The following is an 18,643-nucleotide window of genomic DNA, read 5'->3' on the forward strand; positions in this document are numbered from 1 at the left end:
CTTCTATATAGTGCTGGAAATGTGTAAATTCTGGCCTGTTCCTGTATCCACTCTTGACATTGGATCCTCAGATCAGTTTGTACTCTCTGACTTAGTGGAAGAGAGGAATAACCACATAGATCTTTGTAAACTCAGAAATTCAGTTGCTGTGCTCTTCAGTCCTGCAGTGATAAGAATTTGGATGAAAACCAGCTGGTGGGAATTCAGCTGGCTCTAAAGTCACGCACTGTCAGTAGTGCTGATAGACACGCAGGCCAGAGGGAGAATATGAAGTGGTAGTAACTAGTGGGCATATGTTGTTACCTGGAAGATCATGCCTGCCCAGTAAAGTTGATGGATTTTCCTATGAATGTCCCAGTCTTTGATACCACACAAGCTGATCATAGAGAGGCAAACTAGTACGATGGTTTATTCAGAGACTGCTCCAGGTCCTTTGCTAAATAGAATGTTCATGAACACTTACTCCTATAGTCAACAGTGCTTCTTATGAAGTGACCAAAACCTGATTCTGATGTATTTTTCCTGACCAAGAGGAATCCAACCCTATCTCTCATAATTTGTGTAGACTAAGCCAAATTATCTTCTGGGATTCTGTCTCTAAACCAATTAAAGAGGAAGAAAAGTGGCAAGACACATCTGTCTCATAATAGTATGTCAGAAGTTTTAATATCTTTGAATGCACTCTTTTTTTATAAGTAATGTAACATTTTAAACAGATTTTAGGAATATTCTAAATGTCCTCAAGCAATTACCCAGAAAGCTAGGAAACTGTTACAATGATTAGATTATATGCATGGCATATACAAATGTACATTTTTCTCTTACTATGGATAGCACAAAGATACACAATTATCCAAATATTTTGAGAGCCCCATGTGAACTTTACTATTTTCAACTGTTACATATTATATGTTATATATTATATACTATACATATATGCTGCATGTTACATATTGTATATTACAATATTATATATTACAACCTCACAAAATGTGAATATTTCTACAGGTCAGTTTCTGACAGTCTTGCAAATTCTGAAGCTCTGTCTAAATAACCAAACTACAAGCACAGATTTAGAAAATTAAATATGCTACACGTTTGGCCCAGTGATTCTTTATTTTTAAGTAAGATTAAGATTCTTTATTTTTTAAGTTTTTAAGCATGGAGCTCAATGTAGGGCTTGAACTCACAACCCCGAGATCCAGACCTGAGCTGAGATCAAGAGTCAGACACTTAACTGACAGCCACCCAGGCGCCCTTTAGTTCAGTGACTCTTTAGATCACGCATTCTCACAACTATTAATTCTATTACTGGTTGAGTTGAAAAAGAGTTGAGGATTGGTTATGCAGGGTGAGCATTTTATGCAATCTTCTAAATCCATCTGAAATACTCTTAAAAACTAAATAGTGGGAGGCTAGAATGGGAAAGATATATTTGAATTGGATTTTAAATCATTATTCCCTGCTTTCAGGAAAGTTTACCTGCATCGAGGTTAAGTTTCACCTGGAACGCCAGATGGGATACTATTTGATCCAGATGTACATCCCCAGTCTGTTGATAGTCATTTTGTCTTGGGTCTCCTTCTGGATAAACATGGATGCAGCCCCTGCTAGGGTTGCACTGGGCATCACCACCGTCCTAACTATGACCACCCAGAGTTCAGGTTCTAGGGCATCTCTGCCAAAGGTAAGAAATCGCCTCACTTGACAATAAGTGATGGGGGTGGGGTGGAGGAGTGCAACCAAAGGTGGTTGTCAAAGGTCTTGTGGGCTGGAGAATTCTGTGAAGACAGAAACATTTGCCATCCTGTGGTACTGTTGGAAGTGCAATGCAATAAGAGAATGAAGAGCTGAGTTTGAGAGAATTAGAGCTCTGAGGACATGGGGGTCTTTTCTAATCAGATCAATTAGGGGAGAGGGGAATCAGAGCTGAGAGAATAAGGATGAGTGGAGGCAGAAACATGGCTCAGGAATCATATCTAAGAAGCCCTTGAGTGCTTTTGACCTCATGCTGTTCACAAACCATGAAGCTTGCAGGAATTAGAGTAAGATTGATGCAACTTATGCTGTATTGTCAAGTATTTATTGGTGAGGCTATTATGATTCATATGCTCAGTGAAGTCATTTACAGTAATAAAAGTTTGAATTAAGCCCCTGGAAATTTATACAGAAAAGCCATGTCAAAGAGAATATATAAGAAATAAATATGAATATTAGAGTGCACCAAATCAGATACATGAATCTTTGCTATTCCTTAATTTGCCTTAATGGCTGACACATCATTATTTTCAAGTGACATAGTTACCTAGAGAAGGAACAGTGGAACCATCCAAGATGGTGAAAATTCTGACAACTATGGCAAATGGACAGAGAAGCGTGAGATGGATAACAGGTACACAGAGACATTTCGTAGCACTTCAAATAATAATCCACAATGGCTGTATAATTTATTTTGATGTAAGGGCAGGCCCTCTATATTTGTAAATACTGCTTAAGCAAGCAATGGTAAATGTTCTGTTTGTGAAATGTCCCAGCACCCCAGAAGTGTGCCTCTGTGTGTTTCCTTTTCACTGAGTACATTGAGCCGCCGGCTTCAATTTTCCAGGAGTGTGAGTTCAATTTAGTATTCACTGTACACTGTCTCATATTGGTTGAGCAGTCTCTCCAAAACCTAGTTCCAGGAAATAATTGAGGTATAATCCCCTATCTTTGCTGGCTTGAGCTTATGTTCAGTTGTGCTGTATTTGACATGAGATATGTTAGATCATGTTCCACATTATCTCCTGTGTGGAGATAAGATGACATATGGAGGAGGTGTGTGGCTATCCTGGAGATGGACAGAGTACTGGGGAAATAGTTATACAAAGTTTCCAACTTCTATGCTTCCAAAGATAGATGTTAGGTTTGTATGCTAATAGAGAAAGGAATAGATCCAATTCTGATACTTTTAAATCTTCTAGGATAACAAATAGTACAAAATACTTGTGTTGCATTGCTTTTGAAATACAGATATCAGAAACACTAACAGCTTTCTTTTCAGCTACATAATCACAAATCAATTTTACCTAATAAAAATTCGAATCCACTGTGTGCCCCATCCCAAACAGGTTCATTTGCTTATTTCTTGTTGGTAATTAGTTAGATCCATCACTGCATGCCACACCATTAAACCTCAGGATGCACAAAACATGTAGTTTACAATTGAATAGATTGCTAAAGTATTGGTGACAAATTGTAAGCAGATAATGTCAAAATTTAAGACATTTATAGCTTCCAAACTCTCATTGTTATGAAAAATGTAGTCATTTATTTTCAAAATGGGAGCTTGAGTTTTTATAAATTTGTTATTCATTCTTATTAGCTATTATGATTCTACATCAATGGTCAAATCTATTGCTAAATAAATGGTCACTGACCAGTGATCTTTGTCTGTAGAGGCAATCAGGAACTGAGATAAACCAAAAGGTGGTATAATCAAAAATCATTTTATACTTGGCTCTGAACTCACAGTGGTTATCCTTTTGCCATGAGCAGGTTTATCTTCCTACGTATATTTTTCTTAGGTTATTATTAAGCATGGTTGGCTCTCAACTGACTGTGGGGAGATTGTGACTCATATGGATAACAGTGAGAAAGGAAAATGGGATAAGAAGTGAGTCATGGAAAATAAAGAATTGATCATACACTTACACACACACATACATACTCGTTTCAGTTTACAAACACTATAGTCCCCAAGCAGATGCCCCACTCTGCTGACTGCACAGCTGTCCCAGAGCCTGTAGCTAAGCCCTTTACAGACTAGCCCTTTAAAAGACATGCTTGTTACAGAAAAAATAGAAGATATAGAAAATATCATTAACTATCCAGTAAATAACTGTTAAGATTTTGGTATATTTCTGTCCAGCCTTTTTCCTACACACATTTTTTAAATATTTTATTATTTATGAGAGAGAGAGAGAGAGAGAGAGAGAGGCAGAGACACAGGCAGAGGGAGAAGCAGGCTCCATGCAGGGAGCCCCATGCGGGACTTGATCCTGGGACTCCAGGACCACGCCTTAAGCCGAAGGCAGACACTTCAACCACTGAGCCACCCAGGCGTCCCATTTCCTACACACATTTGTAGGCAAACCCACACACAGAAAACTGGATCAAAACTGTCTATAAAGACAGTTATATACTATCTTCTATTTCCATAGCACTAAAAATATATCATGAACATTATTTGCAATGACGTAATAGTCTATCTAGAATAGTAATCATCATTTATCTTACTATCTTGGATGTTTAGGGGGTTTTGTTTGCTTTTCTAAGTGTGATCATTGTAAATATTATATTTATATTATAATAATACAAATATTATAAATATATTTGTATATGAGTGCTTATGTCTCCCCGTGTCTTATGTCTTCCACTCTCTTTACAGTGGAAAAAAAAAAAGAAATGGAGGATTAGGGAAAATGAGGGACAATCTGTAGGAAGATGCCCAATATCTTCCATTCAGGCAAAAATTCTGTCTTGTTCATCGGGTTAACTTTAGCAACTAGTACAGTATGTGATTTATGCGAGATGATCAATAAAGTGGATAAAGAAATTAATGAACAGCCATGCTCTCCCATGTGAAACAGACTTAAAACAGAATCTATGGGTAAAAGATTTATAGAAAATATTAGAGTTCTAAAATATGGAAGAATTTCATAATAATATTACATATACTACAGAGGAATGGAATTTCTCTAAAGGACTGTGTCTCCCTTTTTCAGAAGGTCTCAGGTAGACTTTGGGAAGTTAAGAATATATCCACAAATACATATTCTGAAATACAGGCAGGCCTGGATCTAAATCTTAAAGTCTTCTTTTCACTCAACCTCTCTAAGCCTGTTTCATCTCTAAAATGAAAATAACCTTATCTACTCCTTTTAAAAATTGAACTAGGATAAGATGGTATATTACTTATAGAAATTGTTTAGCCCACTTTTTGTACATGGTAGGCACTCAGTTATTTCTGGTTATTTTTATTGTTTTTGTTCCCTGTCCATAACGTAATAGAAAAGACTGCTCCCTGGGATGGGAAGTAATATTTGAAGACTCATAAAGGGCCTTATGAGTAGAAGATGCTATGTTCTTTGGATGGCTCCTTATTTGGTTATAATCATGCTGCTAATGAGATGAGCCAGTTTATTGTAAGCATGTGTGTATGTATACACATGCATATGTGTTTTTCATAGGTAGTCAATTTATTGAATGGGTTAATCTCTAGAGCATCTGAATAAGCAATGGCTCTGTTTTTCTCCAATCACTGTCATTAAACATCCTCAGTTGCTTCTATTTTTCCTGTCCCTGGAGGACACTTCAGAAATATTCCATAGATTCTCAGTTACCACATGCCATGCCATTAGACCCAGAATGAACAAACATGTGATTTACAATTTAACAGACAGCTGAAGTACTGGTGATAAATACTTCATCACAGGCCGTTATCACATTTAAAAAAATCAGCTAGCCTGAAATAAAACTTCAATCTCACAACCAATTCAATGTCCCTTCTCTCCTTTGCCCCCAGCCCAGGCCTAACCTTTGGCTTGAAGATATCCAGCGAAGTGCACATGTTCCTTCACAGTTTTTATTCTTGCTTTTCCAGTTTTCTTCCCCACTCCTGTTGCTTGCTTCTCCACTGTTGAGGGCTGAGGGTGAAAGAGTAAATGGAAGAAACTTGTACATGACTGACAATATTGTATTCGAACTCTTGCCTTCTCTAACGGCAAGCCTCCAAATGCTGGCTTTCTTGGCGGTTGAATTTGAGTTCCTTGGTAATTCCTGGGGATCCTTCACACTACATGATTCCTGGATGAATAATGCAATCTCTGGCTGGTGTCTTACAATCTCCTCTTATCTATCACCTCCTAGCCACATATCCCATGCAACTTCTTACTCCAGGGTCTCCTCACTCAAGTAGACAGCCCTCTTGGTTGATCTGTTTTCAAGAGGATTCACATCTATCTTTCACACCATTTATTTGGTCTACCAAGAACGTGCATTCATTGCCTTGCTAAATAGTGGAAATGCAACTTAACTGTTAACACATCTGCTTTTATCCCACCATTTTGGGTAGCCCAGCTAGCCTACTGCCTTCAGAATTTATCCAGGCAAGAAACAAGTATTGGTGTTCATGTTTTCATACAAAAATCCAAACTACTGAGGACACATGACAGGTTCTTCTAATAACACCTTTACTCTCTGATCCATGAGGAACCTGTTGGAATTTCAGTAGCTCAGCAGATACATGACATGTGCAGGAGATGCCAGTCTCTTCTTTTACCAGGGTAGGGGTAAAACATATTCTCCCTATCTTTCAGAGAATAGGGAAAAGGCCACAGCACTGTCAATATCCACAAATCCTATTACTTCAATTAATTATTTTCAAATGTCTAGTCTTCTGTAATGATACAGGGTATTACGTGCAATGGTCTCTAGATAGCATTTGCTTTGTTCTAGCAAGTCCTGTATCCTTAATGCATATGTGCAGCCTTCCTTCAGAGTGAGACTAGTTGACATTCTGAGATGACAAAAATATCCCATTCTCATATTGTTACACTTACAGATAAACATACTTAATCCCTATGAGGGCAAGGACTCCATTGATGTTGTCCATGTTTATACATGCACCACCTAGCACAACACCTGGCTCAGTAAAGAGTAGGTTAGTAAATGAATAAACAGTATTAAAAAGACTTATGGTTAAGTGCCATTCCAGGTGTAATTTAACTGGTAATTCATTGATCCATTCATTTTTTTCATCTAACATTTATTGAAGGTTTTCTCTGTGCCATCCATTGTGTTAGGGACTAGGGAAACCAGAGATAAATAAAACATAGTCCCTGCCCTCAGGGACTTGTCACCTAGTATGCCAAAGGCAGATAATTGGAATGGTGACTATTAAACAATGTAGAATATAAGGACATCCAGAAGGATGCCTAACCTATAAAATGAAGTCGGGAGAAATGGAGGCGGAGGGAAGGAGCTAGAAGAAAAGAGCTAGAGAAAGAGGAAGAGAAGTAGTGTTAGGAAAATGGCCTGAAGGAGGGAGCCTGAGCTGAATCTATAAAGCAGATTAAATGAAGTAGGAGGTGGCAAAGGTCATTCTAGGCAATGAGGACTTCCTACTCATATTTGAGCTACACTCATAAAATAAACCTCTCTAGAAGTATCTCTAGAAGATACTCTGGGCAGGTTTCCAATGTGCTTCAAAATTTTAAACACATTTTAAGTAAGAAATTTATGTTTATTGATTCCAAGTTAATTTCCTGCTTTCCTGCCAACCAAAGCTTTTCGTGGTTTTTGTTTTGTTTGGTCTGGTTTTGTTTGGTTTGATTTGGTTTTCAAAAGTTCAATCTCTTCCCTAAATACAGGAAAATGAAATACCAGCATGGTATCTGTTCCATAGGTGCCTTCCCATTTGAAGTTGTAAAATTGGTTTTTTAAATATACATCTCTGCCAACCTCCAAGAAGCTGTTCTGTTGGTAATGTTCTATTTGGAGCACAAAACCCCTAGTGGTAGACTAAAGGCTGGGTGTATTGTTGTCCATCTGACCCACAGGAAAATATCAGGATGAATTGAATGGAAGGTTGTGAGACATCAGACAGGCTTTGAGTGTGGCCAAACAGGGTTAAATAATTATTTTCCTCACACTTTGTTTGCTATTACTGCTGAATGATTCGTAGCCACTCCTAAGTGTGTCTCAAGTCCTCATTTGTAGCTGTAGCCCAGAAACTATAGAGGTGAAAGCCAGTGTTGTAGGGGACAATTGGGATGATGTGGTGTGCAGGTGACTCTGACAGATCACTAACCATCTCCTTAAAGCAAGGATCCAGGGGTATTATCTTTGGTCATTATTAACCAAGAAGCCCTATGTCCTAAATAAGGAATTTCCCCTTAGTTTTTGGCCATCTGGTCAACTAAGACCAGGTGGACCATTTCAAGCAGCTGCCAAACCCAGGACAGCTTGGAATTTAAAGCAAAAGAGGCCATAGTCTTATCATGTTTGGTCTTGCTCTATTCCCCACGAGAATATTTCTAGCTAAAGACTGTAAGAGTGTAAGAGAAACTATGAGAGCAGTAAGGCTCTACCTACAGAAGTTTTGAAATAAGAATTTGGGGGATAGGGTGATTGGGTGACAGGCACTGAGGGGGGCACTTGATGGGATGAGCACTGGGTGTTATACTATATGTTGGCAAATCAAACTCCAATAAAAAATATACATATGTGTGTGTGTGTGTGTGTGTGTATAAAGAATTTGTCTGGATGTCTGTTTTAACTCTAAAAAAATAAAGATTGTTCCTTGAATCAAGTATGTCCCCAGCTAATTGGAATGAATCTCCTAGGTCAGCTTGGTATTTCTGGAAGAAGATGGGAATACTTTTGTCTTGCAAAATCAGGATTTTACTTAGTTCTTGGATAAAAGGTTGAAAAGTAAGAAAGCCAAGCTTTGGCAAATTGATCTGCAGGCCTGTTTGTGTTAGCCAGATGTCTGCATATATGGGAGACTTCATAAACTTTCCCTTCCAGTATTTCCTGAGACACAGCAAATTAAAGAGTTGTTGATGTAGTAAGTGTGTGATAAAAATATGCAGAGATAAAAATGTGTGAATTCTCTTGGGACAGACCTGGAGCACCAATAGCAATATAGTTCAAGAATGTTGTTGGTGGACCTTATAGGGAAGCTGACAGTGGAGAGAAACTACCCAGGTACTTCTGCTCAAGTCCTGGTCAGGTTCATAAATCTTTAGGGGATAGCATTTTAAGGTTCAGGATTATTATTTTTTTATTTTAATTCCAGCATAGTTAACACACAGTGTTATATTAGTTTCCAGCATAAAAATATAGTGATTCAATACTTCCATGCATCAGCCATTGTTCATCACAAGTGCACTCCTTAATCCCCATCACCTGTTTCACCCATCTCCCCACCCAGCTCCCCTCTGGTAACCATCAGTTCTCTATAATTAAGAGTCTGTTTCTTGCTTTGTCTCTTTTTACTCTTTGCTCACTTGTTTAGTTTCTTAAATTCCACATGAGTGAGATCATATGGTATTTGTCTTTCTCCGACTTATTTCACTTAGTATTATACTGTCCTAGCTCTATCCATATTTTTGTAAATGGCCAAATTTCATTACTTTTATGGCTGCATAATAGTTTTATATACATATAAACACATACACACACACACATACACACACCACATCTTCTTTATTCATTCATCTATTGATGGACACTTGGCTGTCCATGATTTGGCTATTGTGAATAATGCTTCGATAAACATCAGGGTGCATGTATTACTCTGAATTAGTGTTTTTGTATTTCTTTTGGTAAATACCCGGAAGTGTGATTACTGGATCATAGGGCAGTACTATTTTTAACTTATTGAGAAACCGCAAACGGGATTATTTTGAACTTTCCCTTTCCATTTCACTAAAATGGGTAACTCTATCTAGGTCATATAGCCTAAATTTCTTTGGTTCTTTTAAACACCACACAGTGAGGGAAAAATCAACTATTATGGAACATGTACTACATAAAGAAACAACTTCTTAAGAAGACTGGCATATACATAAAATAGATTATAATTCAGTAAAGTAGGGGCAGTGCAGATTTTTTACAAAAATGGCTAGATTCTCCTCTCTGTATCCATACCTTTGGGTAATAGGTCCCTCCCACATTGACTGTCAACTTGACTATGTTACTTGTCTTGGTCTATTGGACAATGGCAAATGTGACATAAGCAGAGACCTCAAAAATGTTTGCATACTGTAGCTAGCTTTCTCTTGCCACTCTTGGGATCCTATAAACACTACCATGTGAATAAGGCCAGGCTAGCCTATTGAATGATGAGAGACACGTGGCCCAGTTATCTCAATTACCAAGATGACAGCCAGCTAAGCACGACTTCCTTACTCACTGCTCTAGGCACAGTGGCCTCCTTGCAGTTTCCTGAAAATACCAGGCACGTGCTGTCATCCCTGAGCCTTTGCAATGGCTGAAATGCTCTGCCCCAAGATATTTACACAATACACTTTCCCACCTTTTCCAAGTCTTTATGCAAATCCCACCTCCTCAGTAAAGCCTGTTGTGGCCTTTATCACCTTAAGCATGCCTTCATCAATACCTTGACCCAACTTTTCTTTTTTCTTTTTTGTTTTCTCACCATACTTTATTACCTTATAGCAACACTATGACTTATACAAAACTCTATTATGGATTATGTTTACTGTATATTGCCTGTTTTCCTTAGCTTGACTATGAACTCCATGAAGGCAAAAATCTTTATCTAGTTTGCTCCCTAAAGCAACACCTAGCCTATAGTATATGCTCAGTAAATATCTGTTGACTGGATGAATGAATAAATATATACATCTCTAAAGTCCAGTCATTGTGAAAAATCCATCTAACTTTCTCCAGGATACAGAATAAAAGGAACCCACATAGCAAGGGGTCCATTTTCCCTTAACTGGCTGGCTATTCATTACCACGGAGAATCTTAATTGCCTATGTTATGTTACTATGACATAATTACGTTATTTTAAAGTTTCACTTCTCTGGCTGACTGTATCAAATAGTGTTAGGTACATTTTTTCTTTGATATCTATTTCTATAGAGGAATCTAACCAAAGAAATAATAATAAAATAGCAAGGGTTTAGATGATGAGAGAGCATGCAGACAGGCTATTTTTAATCTAAGTTTTGCTTCCTCAGCACTGTCACAACTAATTTGGAAGTTTCTCAGTGCGCCAATGCAAGTGTCCATTTCCCCTTCTTGCCCCTCCAGTTTGTTTGGATGTAGGTGTAGCCCCTGACTTCTGATAAAGGCCTCTAGGACTCTCCTCATCTGAACACTCTACAGCCATACTGGGCCAAGGGGCCCAAACACCAGACTTTCCTTTCTTTATCTAACAAAAAACAAATGGATTTCTGTTTTCCCCTGATTTTAATATGTCATTAAATACTATCTGTGCATTTAAACTTCAGGATTGCTTTGGACTGCATCTAGGATTTGAGAGGCCATGGGCTCCAATCTGAAGCAAACTATATATACCTAAAGCAAATCATTTTCCATCCCTCCCAATAAAAGGAAGAGGGGACAACTCCAGTTGTTTCCCAAAACTGACTATACCTTAATGAAACTGGAGTATAGAAATATTTTCCAAACTATACATGAATGGCTCTTATAAAATCTTAAACTTTTGTGTTGTTAGAAGAAAAGAACCTCAGCAATCCTATTAAGAATATGAAAACTGATGACATGAAGGTTAATTCACTTCTCATTTTTTAATACCTGCTTGAAGTGGATGTCACTTATTACAGGAATCCCTCATGGATCTCCATAAAATATAAATGGCCTATTTTCCTTGCTTTTACCATACTTTGTGCTTTATATCAATCATTGCATTTTGGACTTGTGGCTTAGTGATCAGGGTCCATGTGTTGTCCTTGCCCTACTTTATTGTAAACCCCCTGTGGAGAGGACCTGGTATTGTTTAACTCTGTATAACCTATGTGACTTGCACAGAAGAAGCCGTCAGTAGTTATTGCTGAAATATTGTAAGAAGACCATGTTCAACAGCTCCTGACGCTCAGTGATCAGAGTAAGAATTACTGTGGGAGCTTAATTGGCCTGAAAAGAAAGTGTCACTAAAGCAGGGGGTCTCACACTTTGCTGCACATTAGAATCAGCTGAGGAAAATTTTAAGCCTTCCCAGACTTCACCACAGACAAATGAAATCAAACTATTTGGCAGTAGGGTCCAGGCATCAGGATTTTTAAAAAAAATTTTTAATGTGTAGCCAGGGCTGAGAATTGTGGCTCTGACTTTTGTTGTGGTCTGGGGAAATGTTTTCAGTGTTTAACATGTACCAGAACATATATTCATTTGAACTTCACAACAACACTCTAAACTAGATATTATTCTTGTCCTCATTTTGTAGATGGTGGTACCGAGGCACAGGGGAGTTAAATAACTTGCTCAAGTTCATACAGAGCTAAACCTTAAATCCGGGCAGTCTGAGTCTGAGTTGGGAATGATTAATCACTGTGCCACACCATCTTTCATAGTAAACAGTTATTGAGTTCCTTCTACATGCGTGGCCCTGTGCTAAACCTTTTACTTAGGTTATGTCACCGCAAACGGATGAGGTAAGCACGATTTTGCATCATCAATTAGCAGGTAGGGAAATGGAAACATAAAGAGCTAAGCGATTTGTCCACAGTTATTTTTCTAACAAGTGAAGAACCAACATTCAAACCACTGGTCAATTAAAATCCTCCTAAAGGAAGAACTAAGAATTTTAAGTTCCATCATGCTGTCCATATATGCTAATCACAGGTGGAAGGTTTTATTGACTATGAGATGAGTTATTTTCCAGACTCTAAAATCCCTGGTCTGTGGCTATACATATTGTATTCACTGGGTACTGAGTGCAGTTGGCATCTGTTCATCATGTGGGTGAAGAGACAATGCTTGCCTGATTGCCCTCTTTCAGATTGTGAAGAACTTTTAATGGTTCCTGAGGCTTCCGTTACACATTCCTCCTCAGTCAACTCTCTAACTCAGTGGCTGTTTATGGCTTTGGTCAGCTGTGGCCATTTTAACCACCACTTTCATCAGCTCACAGGTGTGATTATGTTAAGAGCCTCACCAGGCAGAAGCCATTATCTATCATATAATGTCAACTAAAAGGTTGAGCGAGAGCAGATTGGGTGATCATCAACAATAAAAGAGTTAAATAAATTGTGGCCTATTCCTACGATGAAATACTAGAAACAAAACTGTAAGAACTGTGGTTACACTTAACAGAAATGAATCTCTCAAATCTAATGTTGGAGAAAAGTTAACAAGCACAGAAAAAACATTGGCAGGCAAAATTAAACTATGGTGTTTGAACTAGGGTTATGGTCGTCAGATTTGGGAAGTAGACATGTATTAGTGGCTGGGAGGGACCATGAGGAATTGAGCTTCAGGGGTCAAATAATGTTCTATTTCTTGATCTGGGTGGTTATGTGGGCATGTGTATTTTGTGGTGATTTACTGAACTGTACGGCTGTGATCCTGGTACTCTTTTGTTTCCGACATAAATGGCACATTTTGTTTCTAAAAAGATGAATAAAAGTTGTTTGGTAAAGCAAAGAAATACAGGTTCCCTAAATGAGCTTGCAAGAACATTTTGGCATAAAGCCATTCTTTTTTCTTTTTGTTTTTAATTTTCTTTTTGATCCTGGTACTTTTAAATATTTTGATAAAGAAGTTTAAAAAAAACCCAGATTGCACCAGTAATGAATAAACAATAGAGGATGCTTATACACTTCAGGCAGTTTCCTCCTCTTCCTTTTTCAAATAAAAATAACAAAAGGTGATATGTATTGACTCTAGGTTCCAAACTTGCTACAGAGTGCTTTTCATTCATATATTATTTAACCCTCTCCACGATTCTATGAGCTAGATATTATTGATCCCATTTGTAGATATCCCATTTGTATATTTATGTAGATAAATACATTGAAACTCAAAGTTATACAACAAATAGGTGACAAAGCCAGAATTCAAACTTAATTGAACCCTACACTATTCTTTTTATACTATGCTACTCTCTTCATTTTATAATCACTAATATCCCTTCAGCCTTTAAAATGGATGTCCTTTATGACTATCACAATTTATATGCTTGAGGGTTGACTGATGGGACTCAAAGGATTCGGTAACCTAGAGATTCCTTCTATATTCTTAAATTATGGTGCACGGTGTGAGTGATCATAATGAATTTTCCATCCAGTTCCGACTCCTCCTTGGACAGTCTCACCCTTATTCTCACTTCCCACTGCTGTTTCCTTCTCACCTCACTTGCTAAACAACCCTTTCTTATGGAAAGGGAAATTAACAGCTTTCTGTCTTTGGAGAGAATTTGAAGGTCCAAGATATTAAACAAATTGGTACCTAATGTCTCTTGCTTTATATAATCCTAATGAAAAGATCACTATAAAAGGGAACGAATGTTTTGTAATTGGCTCATACAGAAGACCATTTCCCTTTCCCCATAAACTTGTTGGTTTCAAACCATATTCATGGGTTTCTCTTTTTGTGGGACTCCATAGAAAATATGGTTTGCAAATATGGAAATATGTTATAGAACTAGTCTTTACTCATTGAGTTTTATTTAATATTCATAATATAGCCTATATGCTAAGATGCACTTTTCCTGTTTTCACAGCTCTGAGTTTGGGTTGCAGCTTAAAACTGAAGGCAAATCAGAGTTTAATTAGAGATGTTTTTCTTTCTCAGTGGTGCATAAAATAACGGCATATTTTACATTCCTGGCATCTTAGATTTAATGAACTACTGTACTGAACTTCTAGAGCCAGCCACTATGCTTGGCACTGGGCATATAGAAGTAAAATATACACGTGCCCAGCCTTCAGAGAGCTCACATCTCACCGGAGTGACAAATACTGGGTATGTAATTAGCTGATAATAGTGTAATGCCCTATGAATGATCAGGTTTTCTAATCTGGTTGTGGGAACAAGTGCTATCCTCAGCCCAATACCAGATATTCTCTAGTTCATTATGGCTAATCTTTCCCTGGCCTCAGTTACTTTCCTTACAGGTAGGCACTTATCATCAGTACTTTTCTGACTGCCCTGGAGGAACTTTCTTCAGACCTCAAGAATCTCATTGTCTGTCTGTCTCTCTTGGCATTTCTCTCTATTTTGGTACTCTACCCTGAACTCTAGGCTCTGTGGACTCCCCAGAGCCTCAGCTTCATCTCTTTGGTTTTGAGAGTTTGTTCATCCTCTCTGCATCATGACCTGAAAACTCTCAAAACAGTACACCAAAGCAATAGCAGGACTGACTGCATCTGTTTTCCATCTTTCAGGGATTACTGTCCTTTTTGCCTAATATCTAGGGCCTTGAAATCCATTTTTTTTCATGTGTCCACATTTTTTAGTGGTTCAGGATGGAGGGTAAATCTAGTCCCTGTTATTCCCTCTTGCCCTTAAGTGGAAGTCACTGTGATGGTTTTGAATCCTTGATTTATTTTTAAAATTTGACATATGTTGTAAATAAATTGAATGTGAGAATTCTGATAATTAAAATAATTATCAGAATCAGCATTAGCTTGTAATGCTGAGTACAGTTGTTCTAATCAATGATGGCTGCATTTATTAATACATAATCTATGAACTCTGAGAACAAGAACAAATGTTTTATAAAGAAATTAATAATTAGGATGTATGGGCATGAATATTAATATCTTAATGGGAAAATTGGTTTTGCTCTACAAAATGTTTCATCCAAAAATTTGCTTCAAAGTGATACGTTCCAACATATTTAGGCTTACAGTTGACTGATAATTTTTAACTCTATTTTTTTTATAACACACTCTGGACTGCTTTGGGAAGAGGAGACCTTACCTCCCATTCAGCAACTCCTCTTCACAAGTCAATTTCTCTTAATGATCCCTGCTTGCCCCTGTGGATGCAGCCACTAAATCACAGTTATTTACTTCATTTAGGTTTGATGTGATTCAATAAATATTCAAGGTACACCTGCTATGTTAGGCATTAAGTAGGTCAAAGAGATGGTAAGATAGTCCCTGCCCTTAAGGAATTTATGATCTAGTACAAGAGTCAGCAAATATTGTCTGCAAAGGGCCAGAGAGTAAAGATTTTAGGTGTTTTGGGCCATAAGGTCTCTGTCACTAGACTCTGCAGATGTAGCACAAAGGCAGCCACAGACCATGTATAGACAAACGAGTGTGGCTATGTTCGAATAAAACCCCTGACCTAATAGGAAGAAGCAGAGAAGTACATATGTATTACAAAGATGACCAGAAGCAACTGCTATGGTATTCCAAAGAAGGGAGATACATATCTTAATATCAGGTTTGTAAAAACAGTGAATAATTTAATGGAGGCAGCAATATTTGACTTGATGTATTAAGATTAGATAGAATTAGAACAAGCAGAAATGACAGGAGAAGACCTGAAATAAATACCAGATATGAGTAAGCACTAAAGATTTTGGGGAAAAAAAAAGATTTTGGGGGAGAAGTCGTCCTATTTAGCTGGAATGTTGATTAAATTCAGGTGTGAGGTAGAAAAATGAGGAAAGGTAAGGCCTTTGCAACCCCCACTCCCGGCCCCCAAGAGAAATTTCTTCCTCCTCTAGACTGGTTAAGCTTCTCTCCTTGGTCCTCTATCTCATTCTGCCTTACATCATGGTTATTTTTGCACATCTCTTTATTCCTCTGCTAGACAATCTTCACCTTTAGGCCAATGATTATATATTGCTCATCTTTGAATCTACACTGTTTCTAGCCAGAGATGAGACCCAGCAGCAGAGGAAAGAAATTTGTGGGATTAATAAATGAAACCATACACTTCAGCCCAAACGGTTTGGGTTTACTAACTAGACTCTGAGGTCCCACAGAAACAGTTTAAAGACTAGCTGACTCATGGGGAGTAGAAATGTTCACTCGTTACAACAGTAGCACCTTTATTTTTCAACAACAGTTTTGGTAAGAAATCACGCAAGTGTGCATAGGTTAATTTCTTTAATTCCTCTTCCATGTAGATTTGACCGTAATTAGTAGCCACTTGAACTACAGCTTCTAAGTTGCAATTCTCTACAGTCTATTTCAAGGGGAAAATCCATATAGATAAGCACCGGGGTTTTATTTTTTAATCAAAAGGTTAATTAAGTGAATTAATCTTTATGTTTGAATACATTTTTCCATGAAATATGGAATAAATAATTTAAATGGGTTAAAATCAAGTCAGTGTAGTATTAAAATGAGTAATAAAACTTAGGAAATGAGTAAGAATCTAATGTGTTCTATTAATTATGCATCAGCAGACAAAATTGCCTATGGCAAGTTTAACCTGAGAAGACAGGAAAGCTGATAAAGATTCTCAAATCCTCCTGCAACTGCTAGTATCTCCTTAGAAATCATTTTGTAAAATGCATAGTGTTCAACAAAGACATAGTTTTTGAGTTCTTTAAAGAAAAACACCAAGCAGTTAGCATTTAGACAAAGCTTCTGTGGCTGCCTTTGTGCAATGAGAGTAAATAAGTGCAGAATTATAAATCGGCTTTATTGTGTCCACTGAGAAAATGAAGATAGTGAAACTGGACTCTGACTACACACGTGGAGCTGAGAGAAGAGGAGGCCCAGAACCAGTTAGTGAAGATTTCCTAGGAGCCAGTGGTGAAACCATCCATCAGCAGGATCTGTTTATATACCACCTGTGTGTCTGTGAGACTATGTAGGTGGTAGCTTATGAGTAGGAACATTCTCTTGTTAGTAAATGTCACCAAAGAAGCAAACAAGAGAAATATGAGGGCCAAAATCTGTGTCACTATCCAGGAGAAAATGGATTATATAATAAGGATATAATGTACACATCAAAATATGAGAATGCAAGACAATTTCTGTCACTGTCTTTGAAGGCCCCCAGAGAAGAGTTAATTTGTTCTTTATGTGAAATTATTTAGGTCATGTGAGATGTGAGTCTCATGTTATCTCAACTGGAAACAAGTCCTAAGGAGGAGTTTTGAGTATGTCTCCCAACCCCAAATCATGGGGATTGAATACACTGCAGTTTGTATTGAGAGCAATACAAGCCTTGAGCCTTGTGGCCAGGTGGAATCACTGCTCCTAGTATTCCCTGGCCATACTGAAACTGGGACACACTCATACATACATATAATGACAGAGGTATGTCAAAAGGACACAGGAGCTGAATGCATGAGTTTCCAGTGGCCAAAGCTGGAACAATTTAAACAAAATAAGGTAGTACTGGATTATAACTCATATTAAAGTAAATATCCATGAGTATATGCTGATATAAATAAATGAATACAAATAGTTGGGGGACAGTAGACAAATCTCCCATGTAGAATGATTCCAAATAATTTATGTAGATATTATTATGTAGACAAAGGAGACAGAGTATAATTCCCCACTTCTTAAGTGTAGGGTAATATATAGTGACTTCTTTCAAAGAGGACAGTACGGAAAGGAGGGGAAAAAAATAACTTCACAGTAGAGAAACCTGACAAACCCTAACTTAGCCGATGATCAAAATCAACATCCACAGTGACAGGTCACGTTGATAGCATGTAACCTTGATCCAATATGGTGAGAAGGGAACTTTACCTCTGTGGTCTTCTTCTCCAAAACCCATAACCATGGTCTAATCACAAGAAAAACAACAGACAGTGCCAGTTGAGAGGCATTCTACAAAATGCCTAATGAGTACTCCCCAAAACTGTCAAGGTCATCAAAAACAAAAGAAGTCTGAGAAATTGTCACAGCCAAAAGGAAACTATGGAGAGACAAAAACAAAATATAATATGGTATCCTGGATGGGATCCTTGAGCAACAATAAAAATTAGGTAAAATCTAAGGTATCAACATTGGTTCATTAGGTACAACAAATATACCAGACCAAAGTAAAATGTTAACATGAGGGAAAACTGGGTGTAGGTTATATGGAAACTCTGTGCTATCTTTGCAACTTTCTATAAATCTATAATTATTCTAAGCTTTTAGAAGTTTACTTTAAAAAGTTATATCTATTGTAAAGCAACTG

At 37.6% G+C, this 18,643-nt stretch overlaps 2 protein-coding genes across 5 annotated transcripts in view; one reads left to right on the plus strand and one right to left on the minus strand.

Annotated features, from left to right (window-relative positions):
• Positions 1-18,643, minus strand: part of FANCB (FA complementation group B) — a 462,529-nt gene that overhangs the window by 244,155 nt on the left and 199,731 nt on the right. The window contains exon 13 of the transcript XR_003131918.3: positions 5,576-5,684. The gene's annotated coding sequence lies outside the window, so the exon portion shown is untranslated. The remainder of the gene's footprint in view (positions 1-5,575; positions 5,685-18,643) is intronic.
• GLRA2 (glycine receptor alpha 2) overlaps positions 1-18,643 on the plus strand; it is a 178,018-nt gene that overhangs the window by 75,486 nt on the left and 83,889 nt on the right. For all 4 annotated transcript variants that reach the window (XM_049107042.1, XM_025436970.3, XM_035711328.2 and 1 more), the window contains one exon: positions 1,473-1,687. In XM_049107042.1, the coding sequence (XP_048962999.1) occupies positions 1,473-1,687 (215 nt within the window). The remainder of the gene's footprint in view (positions 1-1,472; positions 1,688-18,643) is intronic.

This window comes from Canis lupus, chromosome X (genome assembly GCF_003254725.2).
Source record: "Canis lupus dingo isolate Sandy chromosome X, ASM325472v2, whole genome shotgun sequence".
Lineage (NCBI taxonomy): Eukaryota > Metazoa > Chordata > Mammalia > Carnivora > Canidae > Canis > Canis lupus.